Raw genomic sequence first — 20,257 nt, 5'->3', positions numbered from 1 at the left:
TGACTAGTTTCTCCCTAAATTCTTGTAGATTCTAGTATATGGCAGTGTGTGTGTGTGTGTGTGTGTGTGTGTGTGTGTGTGTGTGTGTGTGTGTGTAACAGCCTGGTTGTCCTGGAACTCACTCAGTAAACCAGGCTGGCCTTGTACTCACAGAGATCTGCCTGCCTCTGCCTCCTGAGTGCTGAGATTAAAGGCATGCACCACCACTATCTGGCTATATTTTCTTTCTTAATACCAGTAAAAGATATCAGGTTGGAGCCAGGCAGTGGTAGCGCCATGTCTTTAATCCCAGTACTCAGGGTAGACACAATCGGATCTCTGTGAGTTTGAGGCCACTCTGGTCTACAGAGCGAGTTTCAGGATAGCCAGGGCTACACAGAGAATCCTTGTCTTAAAAAGTCAAAAAGAAAAGAAAAAAGCCAGGCAATGATGGAGCATGCCTTTAATCCCAGCACTCGGGAGGTAGAGCAGGCAGATCTCTGTGAGTTCAATGCCAGCCTGGTCTACAAGAGCTAGTTCCAAGATAGCCAGGGCTACACAGAGAAACCCTGTCTCAAAAACAAACAAAAACACTCAAAAAAAAAAAAACAACAACAACAACAAAGAAAAGAAAACATACCAAAGAAACACAACTATTGTCTTGCTATGTATTCTCCAATCAACATATTTCCAAACTGTTAGCTAGAGTAAGATCTGCATATGATCATTACTATTTCTGTTTCTATGGTTTATAACTGCAAGAAATTACCCAACTAGCTTATTCTTAAACCATGGGAAAATATATCCATGATACTTAATGAGAAAGAATTACAAAAAAGATTCGAGGGCCTGGAGAGATGGCTCAGCAGTTAAGAACACTTGTTCCTTCAGAAAATATAGGTTCAACTTCCCAGCACCCATGGGGCAGCTCACAACCATCTACAACCCTGGGTCCAAGGGATCTAATGCCTCTTCTGGGCTCCAAAGGTACTAGGCATGCAAGCAGTACAAAGCACCTATACATATAAAATTTAAACTTTTCTTGGTCTGGGGAGATAACTGAGCACTTGCCATGTAAGCATGAAGACCCTCGTTTGATCCCTGGCACCCAAATGAAAAACACAGCATACCCCAGCACTCTAGAACAGATCTCTGCGAGATCACAAGGCTGTGTAGAGAAACCCTATCTCAAAAACCCAAAACCAAAGCTCCAAACAACAACAGCTCGGCATGGTGATGTGCTTGTAACCCCAGCCCTGGAGAGAGGGAGACAAGCAAATCGCATGGACTCACTGGCCAGCCAGCAAGTCCTACATCCCACAGAGAGGTTCTGGTTCTAAAACTATGGTGGGACAACACTTAAAGTTGACCTCTCTCCTCCACAAGCACGTGCATGTGTGTGCGCACACTTTTTTTAAATTTTTTAAAAACGAGTATTAATTTTGTTGCTAAAGAGAGAGAGAAAGGTAAGAACCTAACAAGATTCTAATGCTGTGATTCCCCCACTTAGCAATCCTCACCACAAATGTACTTTAAACTGGTACCACATCACTCCATCACAACTGCACTTACCTCTGCTCCCTTCTCACCCTGTCACGTGGGCTAATATCATGTAAGCACATACACAAGTGCTGGGTTATGATGCCATACAATTCAGGAATGAAAGTCAAGATCTGTCTCTAATTCATCACATAAAGGCTACCTACACAGGCCTACCTACACCTGGACCTGCAGACTATAAAAGCAGATCTGCCTCGCACACGGGCTCAACCCCCAGCTGCTCAGTTCCTCCCATCTCTGAGAGTACTTACTCGGAGCTGTTCAAGGTCTGGTGGAGGAGGTGGGAAGTCAGGCTCCTGAGGTTGGAAGGCTTCTCTGACCTTGGCCACGGCTCCCAGGATCCGATATCCTGAGTCCAGGAAGCTCTTTTGCAGGCCTAAACACAAGACACTCTCACTTTCAGCTGGGCAGGTCAGGGCCCACAGCACTGCCTGCCCAGCAGAAGAACTGGTTCCTATTAATGAGGCTGGATGTGAAGCTGCCAGCAGGAATCATGGCAGTGACAAGGCAAAGGGAAGTAGAGCAAGCTAGGGGCCCTGAGGAGAGTCACAGTGCAGCTGTTCCTACAGTGGTGAGGATGCCTCTGGCAGCACAACTCAGGTGCTTTGGAGAATCCTGGGCGAGCCAGGCTTACGGGGTACCCATCACTTCTCTTATGATGAAGCATGGTCATGAGCTAGGTCTGCTGAGTGCAGAGCACAGGAGATGTTGGCTCCAGGTTGAGTCTGTAGCTCCCCAGAGTACATCTTACCTTTCCACGTCTGTGCTCTAGTTGGCATTCAAGGTGCTAACCCTTATCTTGAACTGCTAAAATATTTAGAAACTCCAATGAAAAGATCAAATGCATCCACAGTGATGGTAGCCCACGAATTTGAAGAAGATTCTGCCTGGGCCACTAGTGAGTCAGGCAGCCTAAATTCTTACTGATGAGATGGGAAATGTCAGTTTCCAAAGAAGGACTATACATGATTACAAACAAATGAGTAAATGCAATTATCTCCCTTAGTGATACTGAAACTATGATCAAAAGGTAGCTGAAGAAAACTCAAATTCTTCCATACAGAGCCTAAGAAACCAGAGTTAGTTTAAGTACTCTAGATCTAACAAAAATAAGATTCTCTAGAAAGAGAGGTCACTGTAAGTGAGACGAATAGAAAAAAAGCCACACCAACTTCATGAACTACACGGTTGGCAGATGGGTAGCTGATGTTTTGTTTTAAGTTTCCAAAGTATTGATTATGGATTACGATAGGAAGCCAGACAATACCAAGAGAGTGCAGAGATACTGATCCAGAGATTGACAAGCATGACAGTACCGCACAAAACTGAACAGAAGATTAATGCAACATTCTCAAACCAAATGTCTACAATTTTTTCTTTTGATTTTTTTGAGACAAGGTCTCATTCTATAGCCCTCCCTGGCCTCAAACTGGCTAAATAGCTCAGACTGGCCCCAAAATCAAAGTTATCCTCCTGCCTCAGCCTCCTGGTTGTTGAGATTACATGAGAAAGCACATCAGACATTGTCCATACTTTTCCTCCCAGATTCTGTATGCGGTGGTTGTGGACAGCTACTCTTTCCCCATCTTCCCCGAGTTCGCCTTGTAGTTAGGATGAAAGACACCATGCACTGTTGCTTACCAGGGTCAGAGATGTTTCCAGCCACAGCCTTGGCATCCATCACCATTGGGGAGATTGTTTTGCTCAATTCATCAGAGGCAGCTTTCACAGCCTCGCGGAACTTGGGGTCCTCGGAGTTCTCTACCTCCCTCTTAGCAACCAGCAGGATCCGGTTGGCTCGACGAGCAATGCTGGTTGCTCCAGCGACCAGCATCTGAGGTTGAATATTGGCCATGGCTACCTTACACTTGTCCAGGTCTTTTTTAATTGCTTCTTCAGAAGCATCCAACAGAGATTTGGTATCGATAGCCTCGTCCACCAGCCCTGTCAAGAAAGAGAAATGGAACTGAGTTTGTTTTCAGAAAACAAAGACTCTAAAACACTGTTGTCTGTCTGCTTCTCATGAGAGAGTACAACACTCAGAATTCTCCTCTCAGTTCAAAGCTCTTCCTACAACATTGAAAGCTTCCACATGAACAAAACAGCTTTAAAAACAGAAGTGCAAGCATAGTCCAGGTCATTTGAACTCAAGACTTATACTGACCGTGGTCACTGGCCCTCTTACATCCACCACAGACAACCAGAGACACAAAGACATCAGGAGGAAGCAGGGGATTGCATCTGAAACCTTCACCACATCACCACCACAGCATCTGCTAAAGACGTTTTCTCCTTCCCACCTCACTCTCTGGCCGACTGCTGATTGCTGGCAGCTTGAGGTGCCTAAGATGAGCCCCGCGGAGAGGTCCCGTAACCCTAACAGCCTGCTCCTTATTTCTTTTACCTCTCTTTCGGCACTTGAGGAGCTCTGCTTTCATCTCTGGCTGCTACAGAGCCCTGACAGCAGATTCTACAGGGACAGCAAAGAGCCCACACTCCTCCTTTCTGTCCTCTCTCCTCTCCCTCCATAGAGATGAGGGAAAATGAAGATTCGGGGGCTCTTCTTCAGTCGCAAAGACACAGGTGTCTCCTTTTTTTTTAGAACTATGTAGTTGATAAGTTGGAGGAAACTCTGAGACAAGCTGGGTTAAATGGTAGCTATTGTGGTTCCTTGAAATCTGAAACCTCTGAAAATGACAGAGCCACTTACTGTATCCACAAACGCCGCCTCCCAGCCTCTGAAACCAAACTCTAGCTGGAACTGGGCAAAGACACTATTCAAAGAGAAGATAGGAGCTATAACAATGAACATCACACCAGAGGGCAGTGCTAAAATAAAGAGACTCAAACAGTCCCTCTTCCAAAACAGCAGCAAAGCCTGAATGAGAGAGAAGCCGCCACCACTCCGCAGCCTGACTGGGGTCACTTTATCCAGCTACAGTTCATATAACCGTCCTGCTGAGGTCCTCAGAACTCATGCATCAGATCAAAAGAATTTTGCAAAATTCTACCTGTCATCTTTTCAACATTATCAATCCACTGGTTCTTCATGGTCTCAAAATGTTCATAAGCAGCTTGATTACCGGGATTCCTCAGTAAGATGCGCGCAGCAGAGATGACCTGTTGATGACAAAGCAGTCTTCACATGCCAGGACACCAGCATAGCACACTCCAAAACAAACCCACAGAAACACTTTTCTACATTTCTCCTATAGGTGGCACCAGGAAACCAAAGTTGGTAAGCCCCTTCAGGCTCAACACAGTAAGTCTGGTGCCATAAACAGACCTCAGAGGAGGCCCTTCACACGAAGGCTTTAGAGTCACTGCCTAATTTTTTTTGAAGAAAAAATTAGGTGAGAAAGTAAATAAACACTCATTTACTATTTCAGAAAACACATTAAAACTGACAAAAAGAAGCAAAGAGAAACTAAAAATGAAGTTAGGCAATGTAGTTCAATCCTGTAAGCCCAGCATCTGGGGGCCTGAGGAAGGAGGTTTTGGTTTGGGAAGACCCATATCTCAAAAATAAGAGAAAAGGTTGGCATGGCAGGCATGCCTTTGATCCTGTCACTGTGGGGACAGACAGAGAGATCTCTGTGATTTCAAGACCAAGTTGGTGAACTCCAGGCCAGCAAGGCTTCACAGTAAAACCCTGTCTATAAAATACAATATTAGCATGAAATAAAACATTACTCAGATCTGATTTACGAATAACAAACCAAAAGCCTGCCTCAGAAAAAGGGGAGTGGGGAGGGAAGGGAAGGCAGACTGACTTATCAGAACCTTAATTCTTCCAATTTGTTTTCTCTCATTTCCAATCTTCTTTTGTTCTTAAACTTCCCGGCTATACTTTAAATTAATTCCACACTTTAGTTATGTGATTGGGTACAAAAGGAAAGCTAGCGATGGAAGCAGCTCTTCTTCTCAGTCCCTCAAAGAGATGCTTAATACATATATGTGATGGGGGAGGGCTGCTTTGCTGCCTGCTTTTGCTGTCAAAATAATACTGACCATTATCTAAAAATGCAAACAGTGCAAAAATATATAAAGGTCAAAGTCCTCCATAATCCTAGAGGTCACCAAGTTTGACCCAATGAATATGTAAATATGGATATGGGGTATATGTGTATGATGTGTGTATATATGATGTACATGCAAGCCTTTGTGAATGTGTACGTGTGTGCCACAAATGGTGCAGAGGCCAGAGGACAACCCTGGTCTTTCTTTACCCTCACCTTCCAACTTTTTGGCGACAAGGGTCTCTTTGTTGTTCGTCACTGTTGTATGCCAGGCTCACTCCTTGTCTCTACCCACCATCTCACCTTGGGAACTCTGTATTACAGACATACCCACCATGACTGGCTTTTACATGAGTTCTGGGGATCCAGACTCAAGTCCATATAATTATGTGCCAAGTGCTTTCCTGGCTGAGCTACCTCCCTGGCTCCACATACATTTAAGATTTGTTTTTATTACTTCTAATTATGCATAGGTATGTATGTTGCATATGGGTATGTGCATATGAGTGCAGATACCCATGGGAGTCAGAGGCATAAGGTCCGCTGGAGATGCAATTACATCCTGTTGTGAGTCAAATGACAGGGGTGCTGAGAAGCAAACTGGGGTCCTCTGGTAGAGTCCTCAAGATGGCTCCAAACTGCTGCGCCATCTCTCCAGCGCCTCCGCAGACTTTTTTTAATGTGATCCCAACAAAGTACCTAGAATTAATTTCATCTGGTAAATACTACGTGATGATACTGAAACGAGGAGTGAGCAAAGTTTAACCTGGGGAGTGAGTTCTCGGGCTGTCTTCACTGAAGCCTGAATGCCTTCCACCGTTGATTTATTGGCAGTACCAACAGCAGCCGCCTTCTCCGCTGTAGCTCCAAGCCTTCCTGAATGGTTTTCAAAGTTCGCTGCCCTCTCATCAAATACCTTGAGAAAAAAATAAAGACATCAAGAAAATTTATTTCAATATAATCCACCAGAAAGTCTGAGAAAAGATCTTTTAAATCTGATTCAGAAACTGCTCAAAAATTTGAGATGACATCAAATCTTATTACTAAGACAACAGTCAAATGCCAAATCTTGACCTTTAGATATTTCCTCAGAAGCTCAGCCTTAAGCATCACATACACACACAGAGACATATTCATGAATTTTCATTCAAACTCACTTACCAAGAGCAAGCAGGATACACACAGAATTACGTACTTTGCAGTAAGTTCACAGAATGTAAAGACTAAATAAATAATCTCATTCCCCAAAGGTGTCGCTCCTAGTTTGAAGAACACAAAGCACTCCAGGCTGGACTGTAGGCAGCTGGGGCATTACAAGCCCCCGCGTATCCACAACGAGACCTCTAGCTCCAGTGTCCTTCCATGTATCACGTTACCACTACTGTTGTAAGCCTGCCTTGACCCCAGTGGGAAAGATGATAGCTAGTGCTGTTACCAGAGTGAACACAAAGGTGAGGGGGTGATTTAATCAGGCCCACTGCAAACCCTTCTACTCAGCTGCTCAACTGGGTCTCTGAATCTTAAAAAGGTAACTTCCCTTCCCTCGTGGGTATCATGAGAGACTGTACATCAAAGAAACTATTAACTTAAAATGACAAAAGGCTTTCTATTTGCTTTGGTGACATTAGGATCGATACCTGGAAAATAAGGTATAGGAAACGGTACTGAGCACGCCAGGAGCCTGGCAGAGTACCTCTGTTTTACACCCTACTGGGGTACTTGAAGGAACTACTTCTGTAACTCTGGCTCAAGTCAGACAATTTCTAAAGGTTTCCAGTTCGACGGCAAGCTCCATTCTCATGCCAGTGTTCTACATCACCAACTGCAGTCAGCCTAGCCCGACCTCTTGTTTTGGTTCCTATTAGTTAATGCTCACAAGGTTTCTTACTCTTGCTGATAGCCACACTAGAGGCTTACAGGTCTGCTGCCTACTTTGGTGGACATTTCAAGCCCAGGCTATATCTGTTCTCCCTTTAACTGATGCATTAGATTGCTTTCCTATGAGCTCAGTCAAAGTTTACTGACTACCTACTATTTGCCCAGTCTTAAGATAGATATTGAAAAGTAATGGAGAAAACAATTATCTGCACCTAAAAAGGTTCACAACCTAGCAGCAAGCCCAGAAACAGGCATTTGTAATAGGTATGTCACTACGTCAAACAGCATAGCCACATAACGATCTTATAGGAGTAAAAGAAAAGGTACTTGGTGCATCCAGAAAGCAAAAGAACACAAGAAAGGATAAAGAGGAACCAGGCAGAAAAGAAGCTGGAGGTCATAAGGTAGGGAGGGAAAGCAAAGACACAGAAGGGCTGAGTATGCAAGACATTACACACAACTAGGTACTGCAGGAGCATGGGAAAGAGATAGCAACCTGTAAGAAACAATCATAAAAGAGTAGTAAAAGGCAGACCACAGGAGCTGATAGCTTGCTAGCATGCATGGGAGTCCTGGAGCAGATCCCCAGTACCCAATTAGTCAGGGACTATGGCACAATCTAGGAGAGCAGCACTGAGGAGGGTCAGGAGCTCAAGGCCATCCTCAGTTTCCTAAGATCCAGGACAGCCTGGGGGGTACATGCACAACAAACAAACACATAAACAAAGCCTCAACACAAAGCTCCAGCCTTTGTCCTGATGCCCGGGGAATGGCTTAGCCAGGAGAAGATCAGGAATGGGAGAACTCCTCTTCCCCAATTTGGTGGCTTAATGCATGATTCAACAACAACAGAGCTAAGCAACCATCCAGGGAGTGGACGGTTAGCCAAGAGTCAGAATTTAAGTTGTGGCAATATGATAGAAAGAATTCAGAATTATTGGTGACTAAATGAATATGCCTGAGTTATCTATCGGTGCGAGTGGCTAGGGAAAGGCTGCAGGAAACAAACCATTTCCCAGGAAAACAGCATGTGCTGAGGAACTTAGGAAGCGTCTGCAATCTAGGTTCCAGATAAATAAGACAGCAGAACGTTGGATCTAGGGATCTGAAATCTGGAAGCTTGGGTGAAAGAGCAGCAAATCACCCTGGTGTAAGGGGACTATGAACTGAACCACCTCCTAACCTAGGCCAGAAGGAGTGTCATTAAGAAGCAAGATCGCAACTTTTACCCAAAATTGTCACATCTTGGGTGGCCCTCAAAACTCTTCTTGTCTGTGGCTAATAAACAGCTAGAAAGCCATCAGCAAGACCTTCTCAGAAAACAAAATCAATACAGCACACCAAGAGTAGTACATAGTGAAAATCCAAGTAACACTTATTTACAAATCAGGCCTTCTGGGGTCTTTTTCCTGAAGAGTTAGCTTACTAGCATATCACTAGCCTTCTGTTCACTGTAGTGACACTGGCTTCACTCTGGGACAGGGAGGAGTTACCGGAAGGGTTTGCACAGAATTATTACATCAAATGAGTTTTTTTTAATATTTATTTATTTATTATGTATACAATATTCTGTCTGTATACATGAAGGCCAGAAGAGGGCACCAGACCTCTTTACAGATGGTTGTGAGCCACCATGTGGTTGCTGGGAATTGAACTCAGGACCCTTGGAAGAGCAGACAATGCTCTTAACCACTGAGCCATCTCTCCAGCCCCCCATCAAATGAGTTTTAAAAAGTGTTCTGACTTACGTTGAGTCTAAAGTGCCCTACTCAGAAAGCTGTGGCTAGAGCGATCCTCACCCTTCCTGCCTGGAGTGATGCCTTGCCAACTTTTACCTTCTGAACCAATGCCAAAGATACATACTTTCATGCCATGCTTCTTGCTATGTGGTGAAAAGCAACCCCACCAGCTCTAATCTAATGGCCAGATATGTTACAACTAGCAGTTAAAGACAGACATAACTGATACTCTTGGGGACTAAATATTTCCCCCTTTTGCCATTCACAAAATCTTTCATCCACAAGCAACCTATGTACTTCAGATACCTACCTCTTCCCGATTGAGTGCATCAGGAGGAGCTGTGGCCGCCACTGCCAACAGCTTGATGGGAGTTGTGGTATCGCTGAAAACATCAGACACCTCTTGGGTCATCGCTTCCTGCATCTGGGCTTTAAGATCCTTAAAAACAGTTTGCAAATGAAATTTATAGCAACATCCAAAAGGCATATCTGCTAATTTCACTGATACACTCATTAATTCACTTTCAAAATTATTTCTTGAATATCAAATATGTATAAGCACAGAGCTAGCACAGACTTTGTTATGAACTCTCCTCTCTAAGGGACATACATGACTCCTTTCATGATAGACACTGTGAAATGATAATGAAACCACAGGGCTGACCCAAAGAAAGCTCTAAGGTGAAACAGAGCTCCCTACCACTCCCGGGTCTAACCAGGCCTGGTGATGGCTACATTAACTATTTGGAAAATACAGTAACAAATGTATAAATAGCTTACTATATTAAAAGAAATGAAAAAAATAGTAAGGTTTACAGAAAAACTCAATAACCTCCAAGCACATGCAAATAATCACTGCACTCAGAAGGTCATGTTATGAAGACTTCCAAGAGCTCAAGGCCAACCTGGGCTACAGATTGAGATGCCCTATCTAAAAAAGTAAATACTGACTAAATATCAGTAAAATGGTAAATGCATAGAGCAAAATCATGAAAGCTCTTTCGATTAAATGAACCTTAGAAAAACACGAGTTGCTGCCACTTGGCTTATTCCTAACAAGCTCTAATCTCCTTCTATATTTGGTGACATTGTTTTAATTTCCCCTAAACCCAAGAATCTCAAGTCTTAGGCTGAGGTGGGGCAGCTCAGTCAGTGAAGTATTTGCCTTGCCACATGAGAATCTGCGTTTGATCTCCAAAACCCACATTAAAAACGGCTGGCACTAGAGAGGTGCGGAGAGGCAGCTCCCTGGGGGTCACTGGCTGTTCTCTCGGCAAGTTCCAGAACAATGAGACGCCCTGTCTCAGAAAATAAGGGTAGATGGTGCCTGACACCTGACTGGTCCTCTGACCTCTCCAATTGCATGGACACACTACAAAAGTCCCTTCTGCCTGCTGCTTCTTTGTACTAACAGGCATCAAAAAGTATCCCACGGTCTACCTTCAAGGAGTCTTGAAGCTGGGATGCAAGTGCTCTAGCCTGCGGACTCTCCCCTTCCCCTCGGGCAGCCAAGTCAGCCAGCTGGGCTGCTAGCTGATCTACACGGTCACACTTGGCAAGAAGATCTTGGCGATAAGGTCCCATCATGACGTTGGCCAGCCGATGCCCTTCAGCCACAAGTCCACGGATGGCAGCCTGACCTAAACCAAGAAACACAAGTTCACATAGATGCAAGAAAGGCAACTGTGATGCTACTCCAGATTCTTTTAAATACCATTTAGTAGGAGTACAGGACTCTCTGACAAACTATAACTCTTTGGAAATGCAGAAAAGTATAAAGAGAACAAACTATCCAGTAACTTTTTAGAAGTGGGGGAAGTGCTGGGATTAGACCCTGAGCCTCATGTATATCTAATACTGACCAACATCCCAAGCCTAACTTTTATACTTCACTCCTCTTCTTTATAATGAGAAATTTCCATTTACTAAATTTTTTTAATGTGAGATTCCCCTCTGTATGCTATGAATATGTTTTATTACTATCGGTTAATAAAGAAGCTTCTTTGGCCTATGGCAGGGCAGAATATAGGTAGACAGGAAAACTAGACTGAATGCAGACAAAAAGAAGGCAGAGTCAGGCAGAGGCCATGTAGCTGCCAAAGGAGAGAGATGTCATGTAGCCATCCAAGAAGCAAGATGTGCGGTAACAAACCATAAGACTCATGGAATAGAAATGGGTTAATTCAAGATGTAAGAGCTAGCTAGAAATATGCCTGAGCCATTGGCAAAACAGTGTTATAATTAATATAGTTTCTGTGTGATTATTTGGGTCTGGGTGACCAGGACACCAACGCATGGTCTCCGTTTACACCTTTTAGACCAACACACACAAGTCTTAGGTTTGGTCCCTAGCACCATAAAAGCAAAAATCCAAAAACATGACCTAAAAATATAGGCTATGCTTTATTATATTAACCACAACTATCTTGCTGCTTGCTATATCTACAATAATATTAAAATTGTTTACATATATTCTGATAATAACTCCTTAGAAATGAATTGATAAAATAATATCGTAACAATCCAATTGCTGTCCAGTGGGTATGCCACTTTAACAGCACTAAGCATAGAACATCAGATCCGAGTGTTCCTGTCATTTCACTCCTACACAAGCTCATGCCCTGCCCAGGTCTCCAGCCCCTCTCTGGCACTCGTCCTCACTAATTCAAAGGATCATCTTACCCACTGAGTGTAGGAAAGGGGAGTCTATCCTTCAGCCTCAGCAGGTATGCTAGCCAATCATGAAACAAAACTCATAGAAATCTATTCCTAGGTCTTCTTTAAAAAAACCTAACTTTTAAATTATTATATTTTCAACATTCAGTCAGGCATGATAGTATATGTTTTTAATCCCAGCACTTGGAAGCCAGAGGCAGGTAGCTCTCTGAGCGTTCAAGGTCAACCTAGTCTTCATAGTGAGTTCCAGGACAACAACCAGAGTTACAACAGAGAGACCCTGTCTCAAAGAAAGAAAGAAAGAAAGAAAGAAAAAAAAAAGATTCAACTTTTACAGGATGCTGTGAGGATATCAAATAGTTTTTACTGTCATTTCCAAAAACTATATTTAACTAGGTACTGGGTAAGGACTATAAAAACAGAAATACTCCAGGATGAAAATAAACATAAGATTGGTAGCAATTAGTTCAAAGTTTCAATCATGACACTCTCGTCAGCTTGTCCACAGCAAAATCATTTACTTTCTAATACTTCTTGGTTAAATTATAGAAATCTTACTAGCTGCATTTGGAAATAAAACCACACTGAAAAGTTACTTCCCAGTAGCTTGAGAACCCTTTCAGCAGTGAGGCACACATTTGTGCTGAGACCAGCCCTTACCAACTCCACGGTCATCTACTGTAGGATTATCAATCCACCGCTGTGCTTGTTCAATCTTGCCCTCGAGGTGGACAGCTGCCTTGGCGGGTCTGCTGTTGGCCACAGCCCTGTTGGTTTTGGTCTGTAGGTTCTGCAGGGCCGTGGTCACCTGTTTAGCCAATGCTCTAGCCTCTGGGGAGTCTCCTTTCCCCCTGCAGAAGTAAAAATGACCATCCAGTGTAATTTACATTGTAGGCACAATGATGTTGAGATAATTTAATAGTTAATAACATATTAATGAGAATGGAAATTACTAAATGATTATTAAATTAAGTTGAAATGAACTCTTATTTAGCCCTTAAATATGAATGTAACTTAAATTCACATTATTTTGTCCTAGTTTGAGTCAGTCTATATAATTATACAACTACCAGGTTATGTTAGCTGAGCCTAATCACTCAGCACTAGATTGCACGCACTCTCCTCCTGCCACACACAAAAACACAAGATCCAGCCGGGCAGTTAGGACAGCCAAGACTACACAGACAAACCCTGCCTCAAAAACAAAAAACAACAGCAAAACACCACAAACTCCCTGTGGAACTAGGTGTGCCCAGACAGCCATGCTGGCAGCGGAAGCAGAACTAGTAATAACACAGCTAGTGATGGTGCGTGCTGGGGCCCTACTTTCTCCAGGCACACTACAAACTCTCCCTCTCATCATTTAATACCCACAGCAACCCTGGGAGATAAAGAGCCTCACTGTAAAATTCCCTGTTCTAACCCATCCTAGTGTCATCCAGTTCCTACTCTCTGCTGTAACTAACTGAACTGGGGGTTTCTACTCAAAGACAACACACCTGCAGTCACAGACTACACGGAATTAGAGTCTAGTGTTTCTCTAAGTACAGTGCAAATAAAAGTAAAATGGTATTCTAATTTTAGGTACTGATAGTTAAATTGGTCATCAAAAGAGACTTTGATAAATTATATCTAGAATGGGGTAAGGGTACATATTTTAAACAAAATTTTCAAGTAATCATTGGTCCACACTTCAAAAACATTGTCAAAGTCAACCAGTAGTGACTCTGGAGCTAGACAATCATGTTAAGCCTGGGGTGTGGTTCGTCAAACCAAAGGTAGAAGGCCCAAGTGACGTGGAAAAAAAGAGTAAAAAACAGACATACAGGACCCATCCGGCAACTAAGATACTGAACAGGGATATGGGGGCTTCTAGTCACTAGTAGACTTGGCCACAGTCAAGATGCGGTTCCATTAGATGTCACTACATATTCTCAATCCAGTTCCTTGCAGCCGAAGAACCTAAACAAATGTAGCCACACAAAAATTTAAAAAAACAATCATGTTATGTCTCAAGAATAGAAACTGACCTAAAAGATGTGATTCTAACCATTAAGAAAACAAAAAGGCAGGACTGAAAAAAATGGCTCAGCAGTTAAAAGGATTAGCTGCTCTTTCAGAGAATCCAGGTTCAATCCCCAGCACCCGCGTGGTGGCTCACAACCATCTGTGACAGCTCCAGTTCCAGATTCAACAGCCTCTTCTGGCCTCTGTAAGCACCAGGCATGCATGTGGTACACAGACATACATGCACACAACACAGCCATAAAACATAAAGTAAGTAACAATTTAAGAAAGAAAGAGCAAATATAAAGAATCTGATCAATTTTGTATTTTGAGACTACTCAATCACAGAAGAGTACCTTCATCTGCTTCATCTATAAAAACAAAAATATCAACCCATCTGTCAGAATGACTAATTTTAAAAACTTCTTTATTATTTTAATTTTCTCTAACTTCCCATCTTCCAAAGCTAGACTAAGGAGGTGTTTACCACGGTTTTCACATGACTAGTTTTGTTGCCAGGTTCTGTACATGTCTATTCATGTTACAGTGTTAAATATGACGTCAGCATTAGTGGCCACACATGAAGGTCTACTGTTATCTCCGCCACTGATAGTTATCTCTTTGTCATCTAAAAACTATTCGTGAGTATCTACCTATGCAATGGATTGTGTGAGGTACTAGGAATTCATAGTCTCTATTTTTATGGTTTCTTAGTCAGCAGTGTCCTCTTTGTCAGAAGATAATAGCAAATCCCTTACTTTGGAAGATGAAAATAGGCATTTTCTCACAAAAGAACAGAAAGAGAACATGTAAGTTAAATGGAAGAAATGGAATATGACTATGGTTATTCTTAGAGAACGGTGCTGCAGGTCTGTGTCAGAAAAGACAACCATTTCTTCTTTGCCATCGTTCCCTTCTTTAACACTCCTGAAACACGTTGAGAGGCTGGCCGGGGAGTGCAGTCACTATACTATATCCTTGACCAAGATCCGTCCTCCTCTAGCTCTCAGAGAACATACTCTTGGACAAAGCAATTATTCTGGGAGACACACATGGACCAGTGAGGGAGGACAAGGCACCCAACTCGAACCACCATTCTTACATCCTAGGTACAGCATGGGGCTGATATGGCTTAGTTTGGTTTAGTTTGGCTTGGTTTCTTCAGATAGGGTCTCAAATTCATGGTGGAGCCACAGGGGACCTTGAACTTCTGATCCTCCTGTCTCTACCTCCCAATTTCTGTGATTATAGACATCATCTACCATGCCTTGTTTTATACAAAGCTTTCAATCAAGCCAGGAGCCTGCACAAGAACTCAACCAACTGAACTCTACTGCCAGTCCATGGTGCTGTTTAGCTGTTATTTTACATCAGCTATATCTTTGTCAGGACAAAGGGGTAACTCTTTTCCATACAGTCAGAGTAGGCATGAGGAAAATCTTTAAGAAAGGAAGCTGAAGCAAGGATGTTATTATAGGAACGATCATCCAGGAAATGTAATTGAAGACTCCTTTATATAATTGCTACTCGAGAAATCACAGTGCTATGAAAGGAGAAAAGTATGCTTTCTGTCCTGATGACATACACACGCAGGAGTCTTTTCATGGCTCACTACAACAATGATTTTCCCTGTGTCTAGGACAGACAAGTAACATAACAAACAAAGCAGGCAAAGTCCTACTTTAGAAACAATGAAAATAGAGCTTGAAAATGAATTCTCAGCAGGCTAATGGTCTCATTTAAAACTATGATCACTAACAAGTTATTAAATCAACTTCAGTTACAGCACTGATCCCAGAGGCAACATCTGACCTAGCCATGTCACAAACATATTTAATCTATGGAGATCCCACAAGCATTTACCATACATCATGTCTGAGATAGGGTCCAAGGATCTACATTTGGGGGTTAGATGTCATTTAACCTATGGGGATTCAACTCAACATGCCCCTAAAATAGAAGAAAGGGAGAATGGGAGGTGAGGAGAAATACTCATTTTTGACTAAGAAATTAAATACGTACTGTCTTCGTAAATCTCCCAATTTAGAGGTCAGAGCGGCTATCTCTCCAAGGGAGCGTAGGATGTCATCTCTCTCCTTGGGATCATCACACAATTCTGCAATCTTCCGCGCTTCCGCCAAAGCCCCTCGAATCTGTTCTTCTCCTTCAGGTCCACCGTTTGGATCTGCAAGCCAATTCTACATACACACCAAAGTGGACAATGTCATCTACTCGTGAACCACATTAAAACTTACAAATCCATCAGAAATAGCTCTCAAGTGGTCACACGGCATAATGGTAGTCATTTTAGAGTGCTAATTCTAATTGTTCCACACGTTACTAGTTCAGGTAATATCAAATCACTCATCTTTTCTGCGTACCATCATGTCATATCCCCCACCACCCCAAATATTGGGGATCAAACCTAGCCAAACGCTCCTACCACTGAGCTGTGTTACCAGCCATGTTGATTTCCATTAAAATAATTCTCAGGGGCTGGTTAAGAAGATGGGCTGGGTTCAATTCCCAGCACCCACCTGTTATATTTATATATTTATAGCTCTAAATCTGACACCCTCACAAAGACATACAGTCAGGCAAAACACCAATGCACATAAGATAAAAATAAATTATTTTTAAAATAAATAAAATAATTCTCAGGCTGGAATTTTAGCTCAATTATACAGTGCTTAAGTAACTTGCACAAGGCCCTGTGTTTGACAACCAAACTGAAAGAAAAAAGATTAACAAAAACAAAAAAGAATAAAATATCTTCATAAGCCTTCTCCCATCTTTAAATGAATCATCCTTTTTTTTTTCCAGTTTTCAAGCATTTGTGTTTGTAAAATGCTTGAAAGTTGTTTTACATAGAGTCGAGCCCTAAATCTGAACACCACTATGACCTAATACAGTAGAGATTTCTAAGCCAGGAAATGGTTTTGAGATCTAGGAGTCTGTCATTCAGAGATCTTTTAACTAGCTGAAGTTCTGAAAATTAAGATCTTTAATTCAAACACGAGTCTACACCTATGATGGTACAGGTAACACCCTGGAAACTACTGGGAATCGGTCTTCACTGAGGAGCATCCACTACTACCCACAGTGGACGAGGGCAAAGGGCAGTGTAGGAAGAGATAAGGGACATTAAGAACCCGTCTTTTCTTCTCCAGCCTGTCCCTACTGAGAACGCTCCTCACCTGGGCAGCATCAATCTTCTTGGCAATACTCTGCTTCGAGTTTGTCATGGCTTCCAGCTTTCGAGCTGCATTTTCCACTTTGGCAGTGAGCACGTCAAGACCCTGAGACACCTGCTGAGCCTTCTGCATGGCCACTGGCGAGGCTCCTTGTCCTCTACTCAGAATGACAGACATGCCGTTATACCCTCTCAGGTAGTAATAACAATACATGTCATCTCTATTAACGTGTGTCTTTCTCGGTTTCCCCAGAAAACTGAACAAAGGAAAAACATCTACCCACCTACTTTCTCTTTTGCTTTCAAAAACATGTTTTCATTCTGTTTTGTTGTTTGAAACCAGGTCTTATGTAACTATAGCTAGCTTTGAACACCTCATCTTCCAGGTTCTTCTTCCCAAGTGCTAGAATTACAAGCATGTGACACCATGTCCAACTCACATCAGTTTCAGGAAACTATTTAATGACTTGAAAGCCAGGTTAGCAAAATTTGATAATTATTCTTGACTACATAACCAAACATAAATTGCAGCAGGAAAATTTGCTGGAGATCTTACTGTTACAGAGGGATTTGTTACTATAGGATGGTATGTGCTTTAGAAATAAATAGCCCATTAATTTGTCTTGTTTATAGGGAATCGTACAGTAAAATTATTTAAGAATAAGTTCAATTAAAAATTCAACTATATATATATATATATATTGAACTATATATACTGGTTTTTCGAGACAGGGTTTCTCTGTAGCTTTGGAGCTTGTCCTGGAACTAGCTCTTGTAGCCCAGGCTGGCCTCGAACTCACAAAGATCAGCCTGCCTCTGCCTCCCAAGTGCTAGGATTAAAGGTGTGCAACCACCACCGTCCAGCTCAATAAGTATATTTTAATAAATTATTTAAGCATGAAAGAATATACCAGAGTGAAACCAATTAGATCTGTTTCTCTAAATCCTGACTTTTTGACCCCTGTGGGAATTTTGTTCTAATATTTAACATTCTTGGGCTTTAGAATTTTTTTTGGGGGGGGGTGTTGTTTGTTTTGAGATGGGTACTGCCTATTTGGAACTCGCTATCTGGACCAGGCTGGCCTCAAATTCTCAAAAAGTCACCTGTCTGTGCTTCCCAACTACTGAGAGTGTGTCACCATACCTGGCAGCTTCTCTTTTTTATTTATAAAATTAAAATTACATAAAATGAAGGTAAGTAACAATATAGTATTTGCCCTATTTATTTAACAAAGTACTTCACCTATCAAAATAACATACTTTGACAGGAAATGCACAATTAGTTCAGTGAAAGACAGTATAAGGGTTTGATCCCCAGCACTGAGAAGGGAAAAAAGAGGTAATATACATCAGGGTTGAGGCATGGCTCACAGTTGTAGGCAGCTTGCCTGAATTTCTGAGATCCTGAATTTAATTCGCAGCTCAGGGAGGTGGACAGGGGGTATTGCAGAAAGAAAAAGAAAAAAATGGGGAAGAAAAAAATATACCTGAAAACACTTTGAGAACACATGTTTATAAAATACTAATGTAAATAAGCTATCATCACTAATACAATGAACCTAACAATCTTTTTTGTGGGGAAGGAGTGGTTCAAGACAGAGTTTTTCTGTGTAGCTGTGGCTGTCCTGAAATTCTTTGTAGACCAGGCTGGACTTGAACTCACAGAGATCGACCTGCCTCTGTCTCCAGAGTGACGGGATTAAAGACGTACACTACACCACCTGGCTAATGGTGGACAGACTTTAGAAGCAGGTCTGACGTGGGGATTGCTGAGACATGGCGAGCAAGAAAGGTGCACTGTGACGTATCTCCTGAGTTCTCTCTCTTCAGCACTGTGACGTATCCTGAGTTCTCTTTCTCTTCACTGCCTTTCTGTTTTATGTGCTTTGGTGTTTTCCTGCATGTATGTCTATGTGAGGGTGTCAGATCCCTTAGAAACTGGAGTTACAGACAGCTGGGAGCTGCCACGTGAGTGCTGGGAATTAAACCTGGGTCCTCTGGAAGGGCAGTGAATACTCTTAACTATGAGCCATCTCTCCAGCCCCCAGTGATAATATCAACGTGTACCTTCCATTACTACGTAAGGAGTTAGTACTGAGGAACAAAACCGCACTGTTTCTTGAAGTCCTTAGAGAACTGATATAGCTCCTTCGCTCAGAAATGGTATTCTACTACTGCAAAAACACGATGGGAATGGGTAGAGATCAGTCCCTTAACAGAGTTTCTAGGCCACAAAGCAAGACTTGCCATCTTTTTACAAACTTGGATTATTTTAATCCATTTAGGCTAGTAAAGCCAATCATCGGTGTGATAATTTTATCATTTTAAGGAATAACATGATTCATCCCAATCTGAGCTTCTAACTTTAGGAAAAACTCAAAAACATCCTTGCCTCCTTAACAGTAAAATGAATCTATTACCTATCTTCCTCTCCCCCCCACCAAAAAAAATCTTTTCAGCCAGGTCTACAAGAGCTAGTTCCAGGACAGGATCCAAAACTACACAGAGAAATCCTGTCTCGAAAAACAAAAAACAAAACAAAACAAAAACAATTCCTTTTTGAGATGGCATTTATTCTTACTTGGTGTATATGGTGTTTTGTCTGCATGTCTGTCTGTGCACCATGTGTGCAGTGCCTGCAGAGGTCAGAAAGGGCACCGAATCCTATGGAACTAGAGCTACAGATAGTTATAAGGTGTGGTGCTAGGAACTGACCCTGGGTCCTCTGAAAGAGCAGCCAGTGCTCTTACCCATGGAGCCATCTCTCCAGCCCAAATCGAGCTTTTTCTGTGTGTGTGTGTATACACGTGCGTGTTTGTGTCCAGGTGGATATGCCCATGTATGGTGATGTTTGTGACACAGGGTCTCTCGCTGGTCTAGAACTTGCTGATTAAGCCAGGCTGCTTGGACAGTGAGCCCCAGGAATTACTCCCTCACTGGCAGTGGAATTACAGAGCCAGGGTGCTATGAGGTCTGACTTTTTACACAGCTTTAAGGAGCATCACACTTGCTCAAGCCCTTTGCCCCTTTTTAAAAACCCTTCTACACTAACACTGAAGGCAATGAGCCCAGAAATGCAGTGCCAGGAGCAGACGTAAGCCTTTTTCTCACACTTGAGGCCTTCCCACAGCTGACAAGAAAACGAAAGACTGAGGAAATACTGCCCAAGGTTTCTTTTATCTCACTCAAATATAGTAATTATTTTT

General features: G+C 42.4%; 1 protein-coding gene across 2 annotated transcripts in view; it reads right to left on the bottom strand.

Annotated features, from left to right (window-relative positions):
- Window positions 1-20,257, bottom strand: part of Vcl (vinculin) — an 88,898-nt gene that overhangs the window by 8,224 nt on the left and 60,417 nt on the right. For both annotated transcript variants that reach the window (XM_005367655.2, XM_005367656.2), the window contains exons 9-17: window positions 17,056-17,209; window positions 15,881-16,056; window positions 12,512-12,702; window positions 10,616-10,815; window positions 9,486-9,614; window positions 6,325-6,474; window positions 4,551-4,659; window positions 3,181-3,483; window positions 1,791-1,915 (exon numbers count right to left, since the gene is read on the bottom strand). In XM_005367655.2, coding sequence (XP_005367712.1) covers window positions 1,791-1,915; window positions 3,181-3,483; window positions 4,551-4,659; window positions 6,325-6,474; window positions 9,486-9,614; window positions 10,616-10,815; window positions 12,512-12,702; window positions 15,881-16,056; window positions 17,056-17,209 — 1,537 coding nt within the window. The remainder of the gene's footprint in view (window positions 1-1,790; window positions 1,916-3,180; window positions 3,484-4,550; window positions 4,660-6,324; window positions 6,475-9,485; window positions 9,615-10,615; window positions 10,816-12,511; window positions 12,703-15,880; window positions 16,057-17,055; window positions 17,210-20,257) is intronic.

Source organism: Microtus ochrogaster, unplaced genomic scaffold (genome assembly GCF_000317375.1).
Source record: "Microtus ochrogaster isolate Prairie Vole_2 unplaced genomic scaffold, MicOch1.0 UNK21, whole genome shotgun sequence".
NCBI classification, from domain to species: domain Eukaryota; kingdom Metazoa; phylum Chordata; class Mammalia; order Rodentia; family Cricetidae; genus Microtus; species Microtus ochrogaster.
The sequence above is the reverse complement of the archived record's forward strand: the minus strand, read 5'-3'. Positions and strand labels throughout refer to the sequence as shown.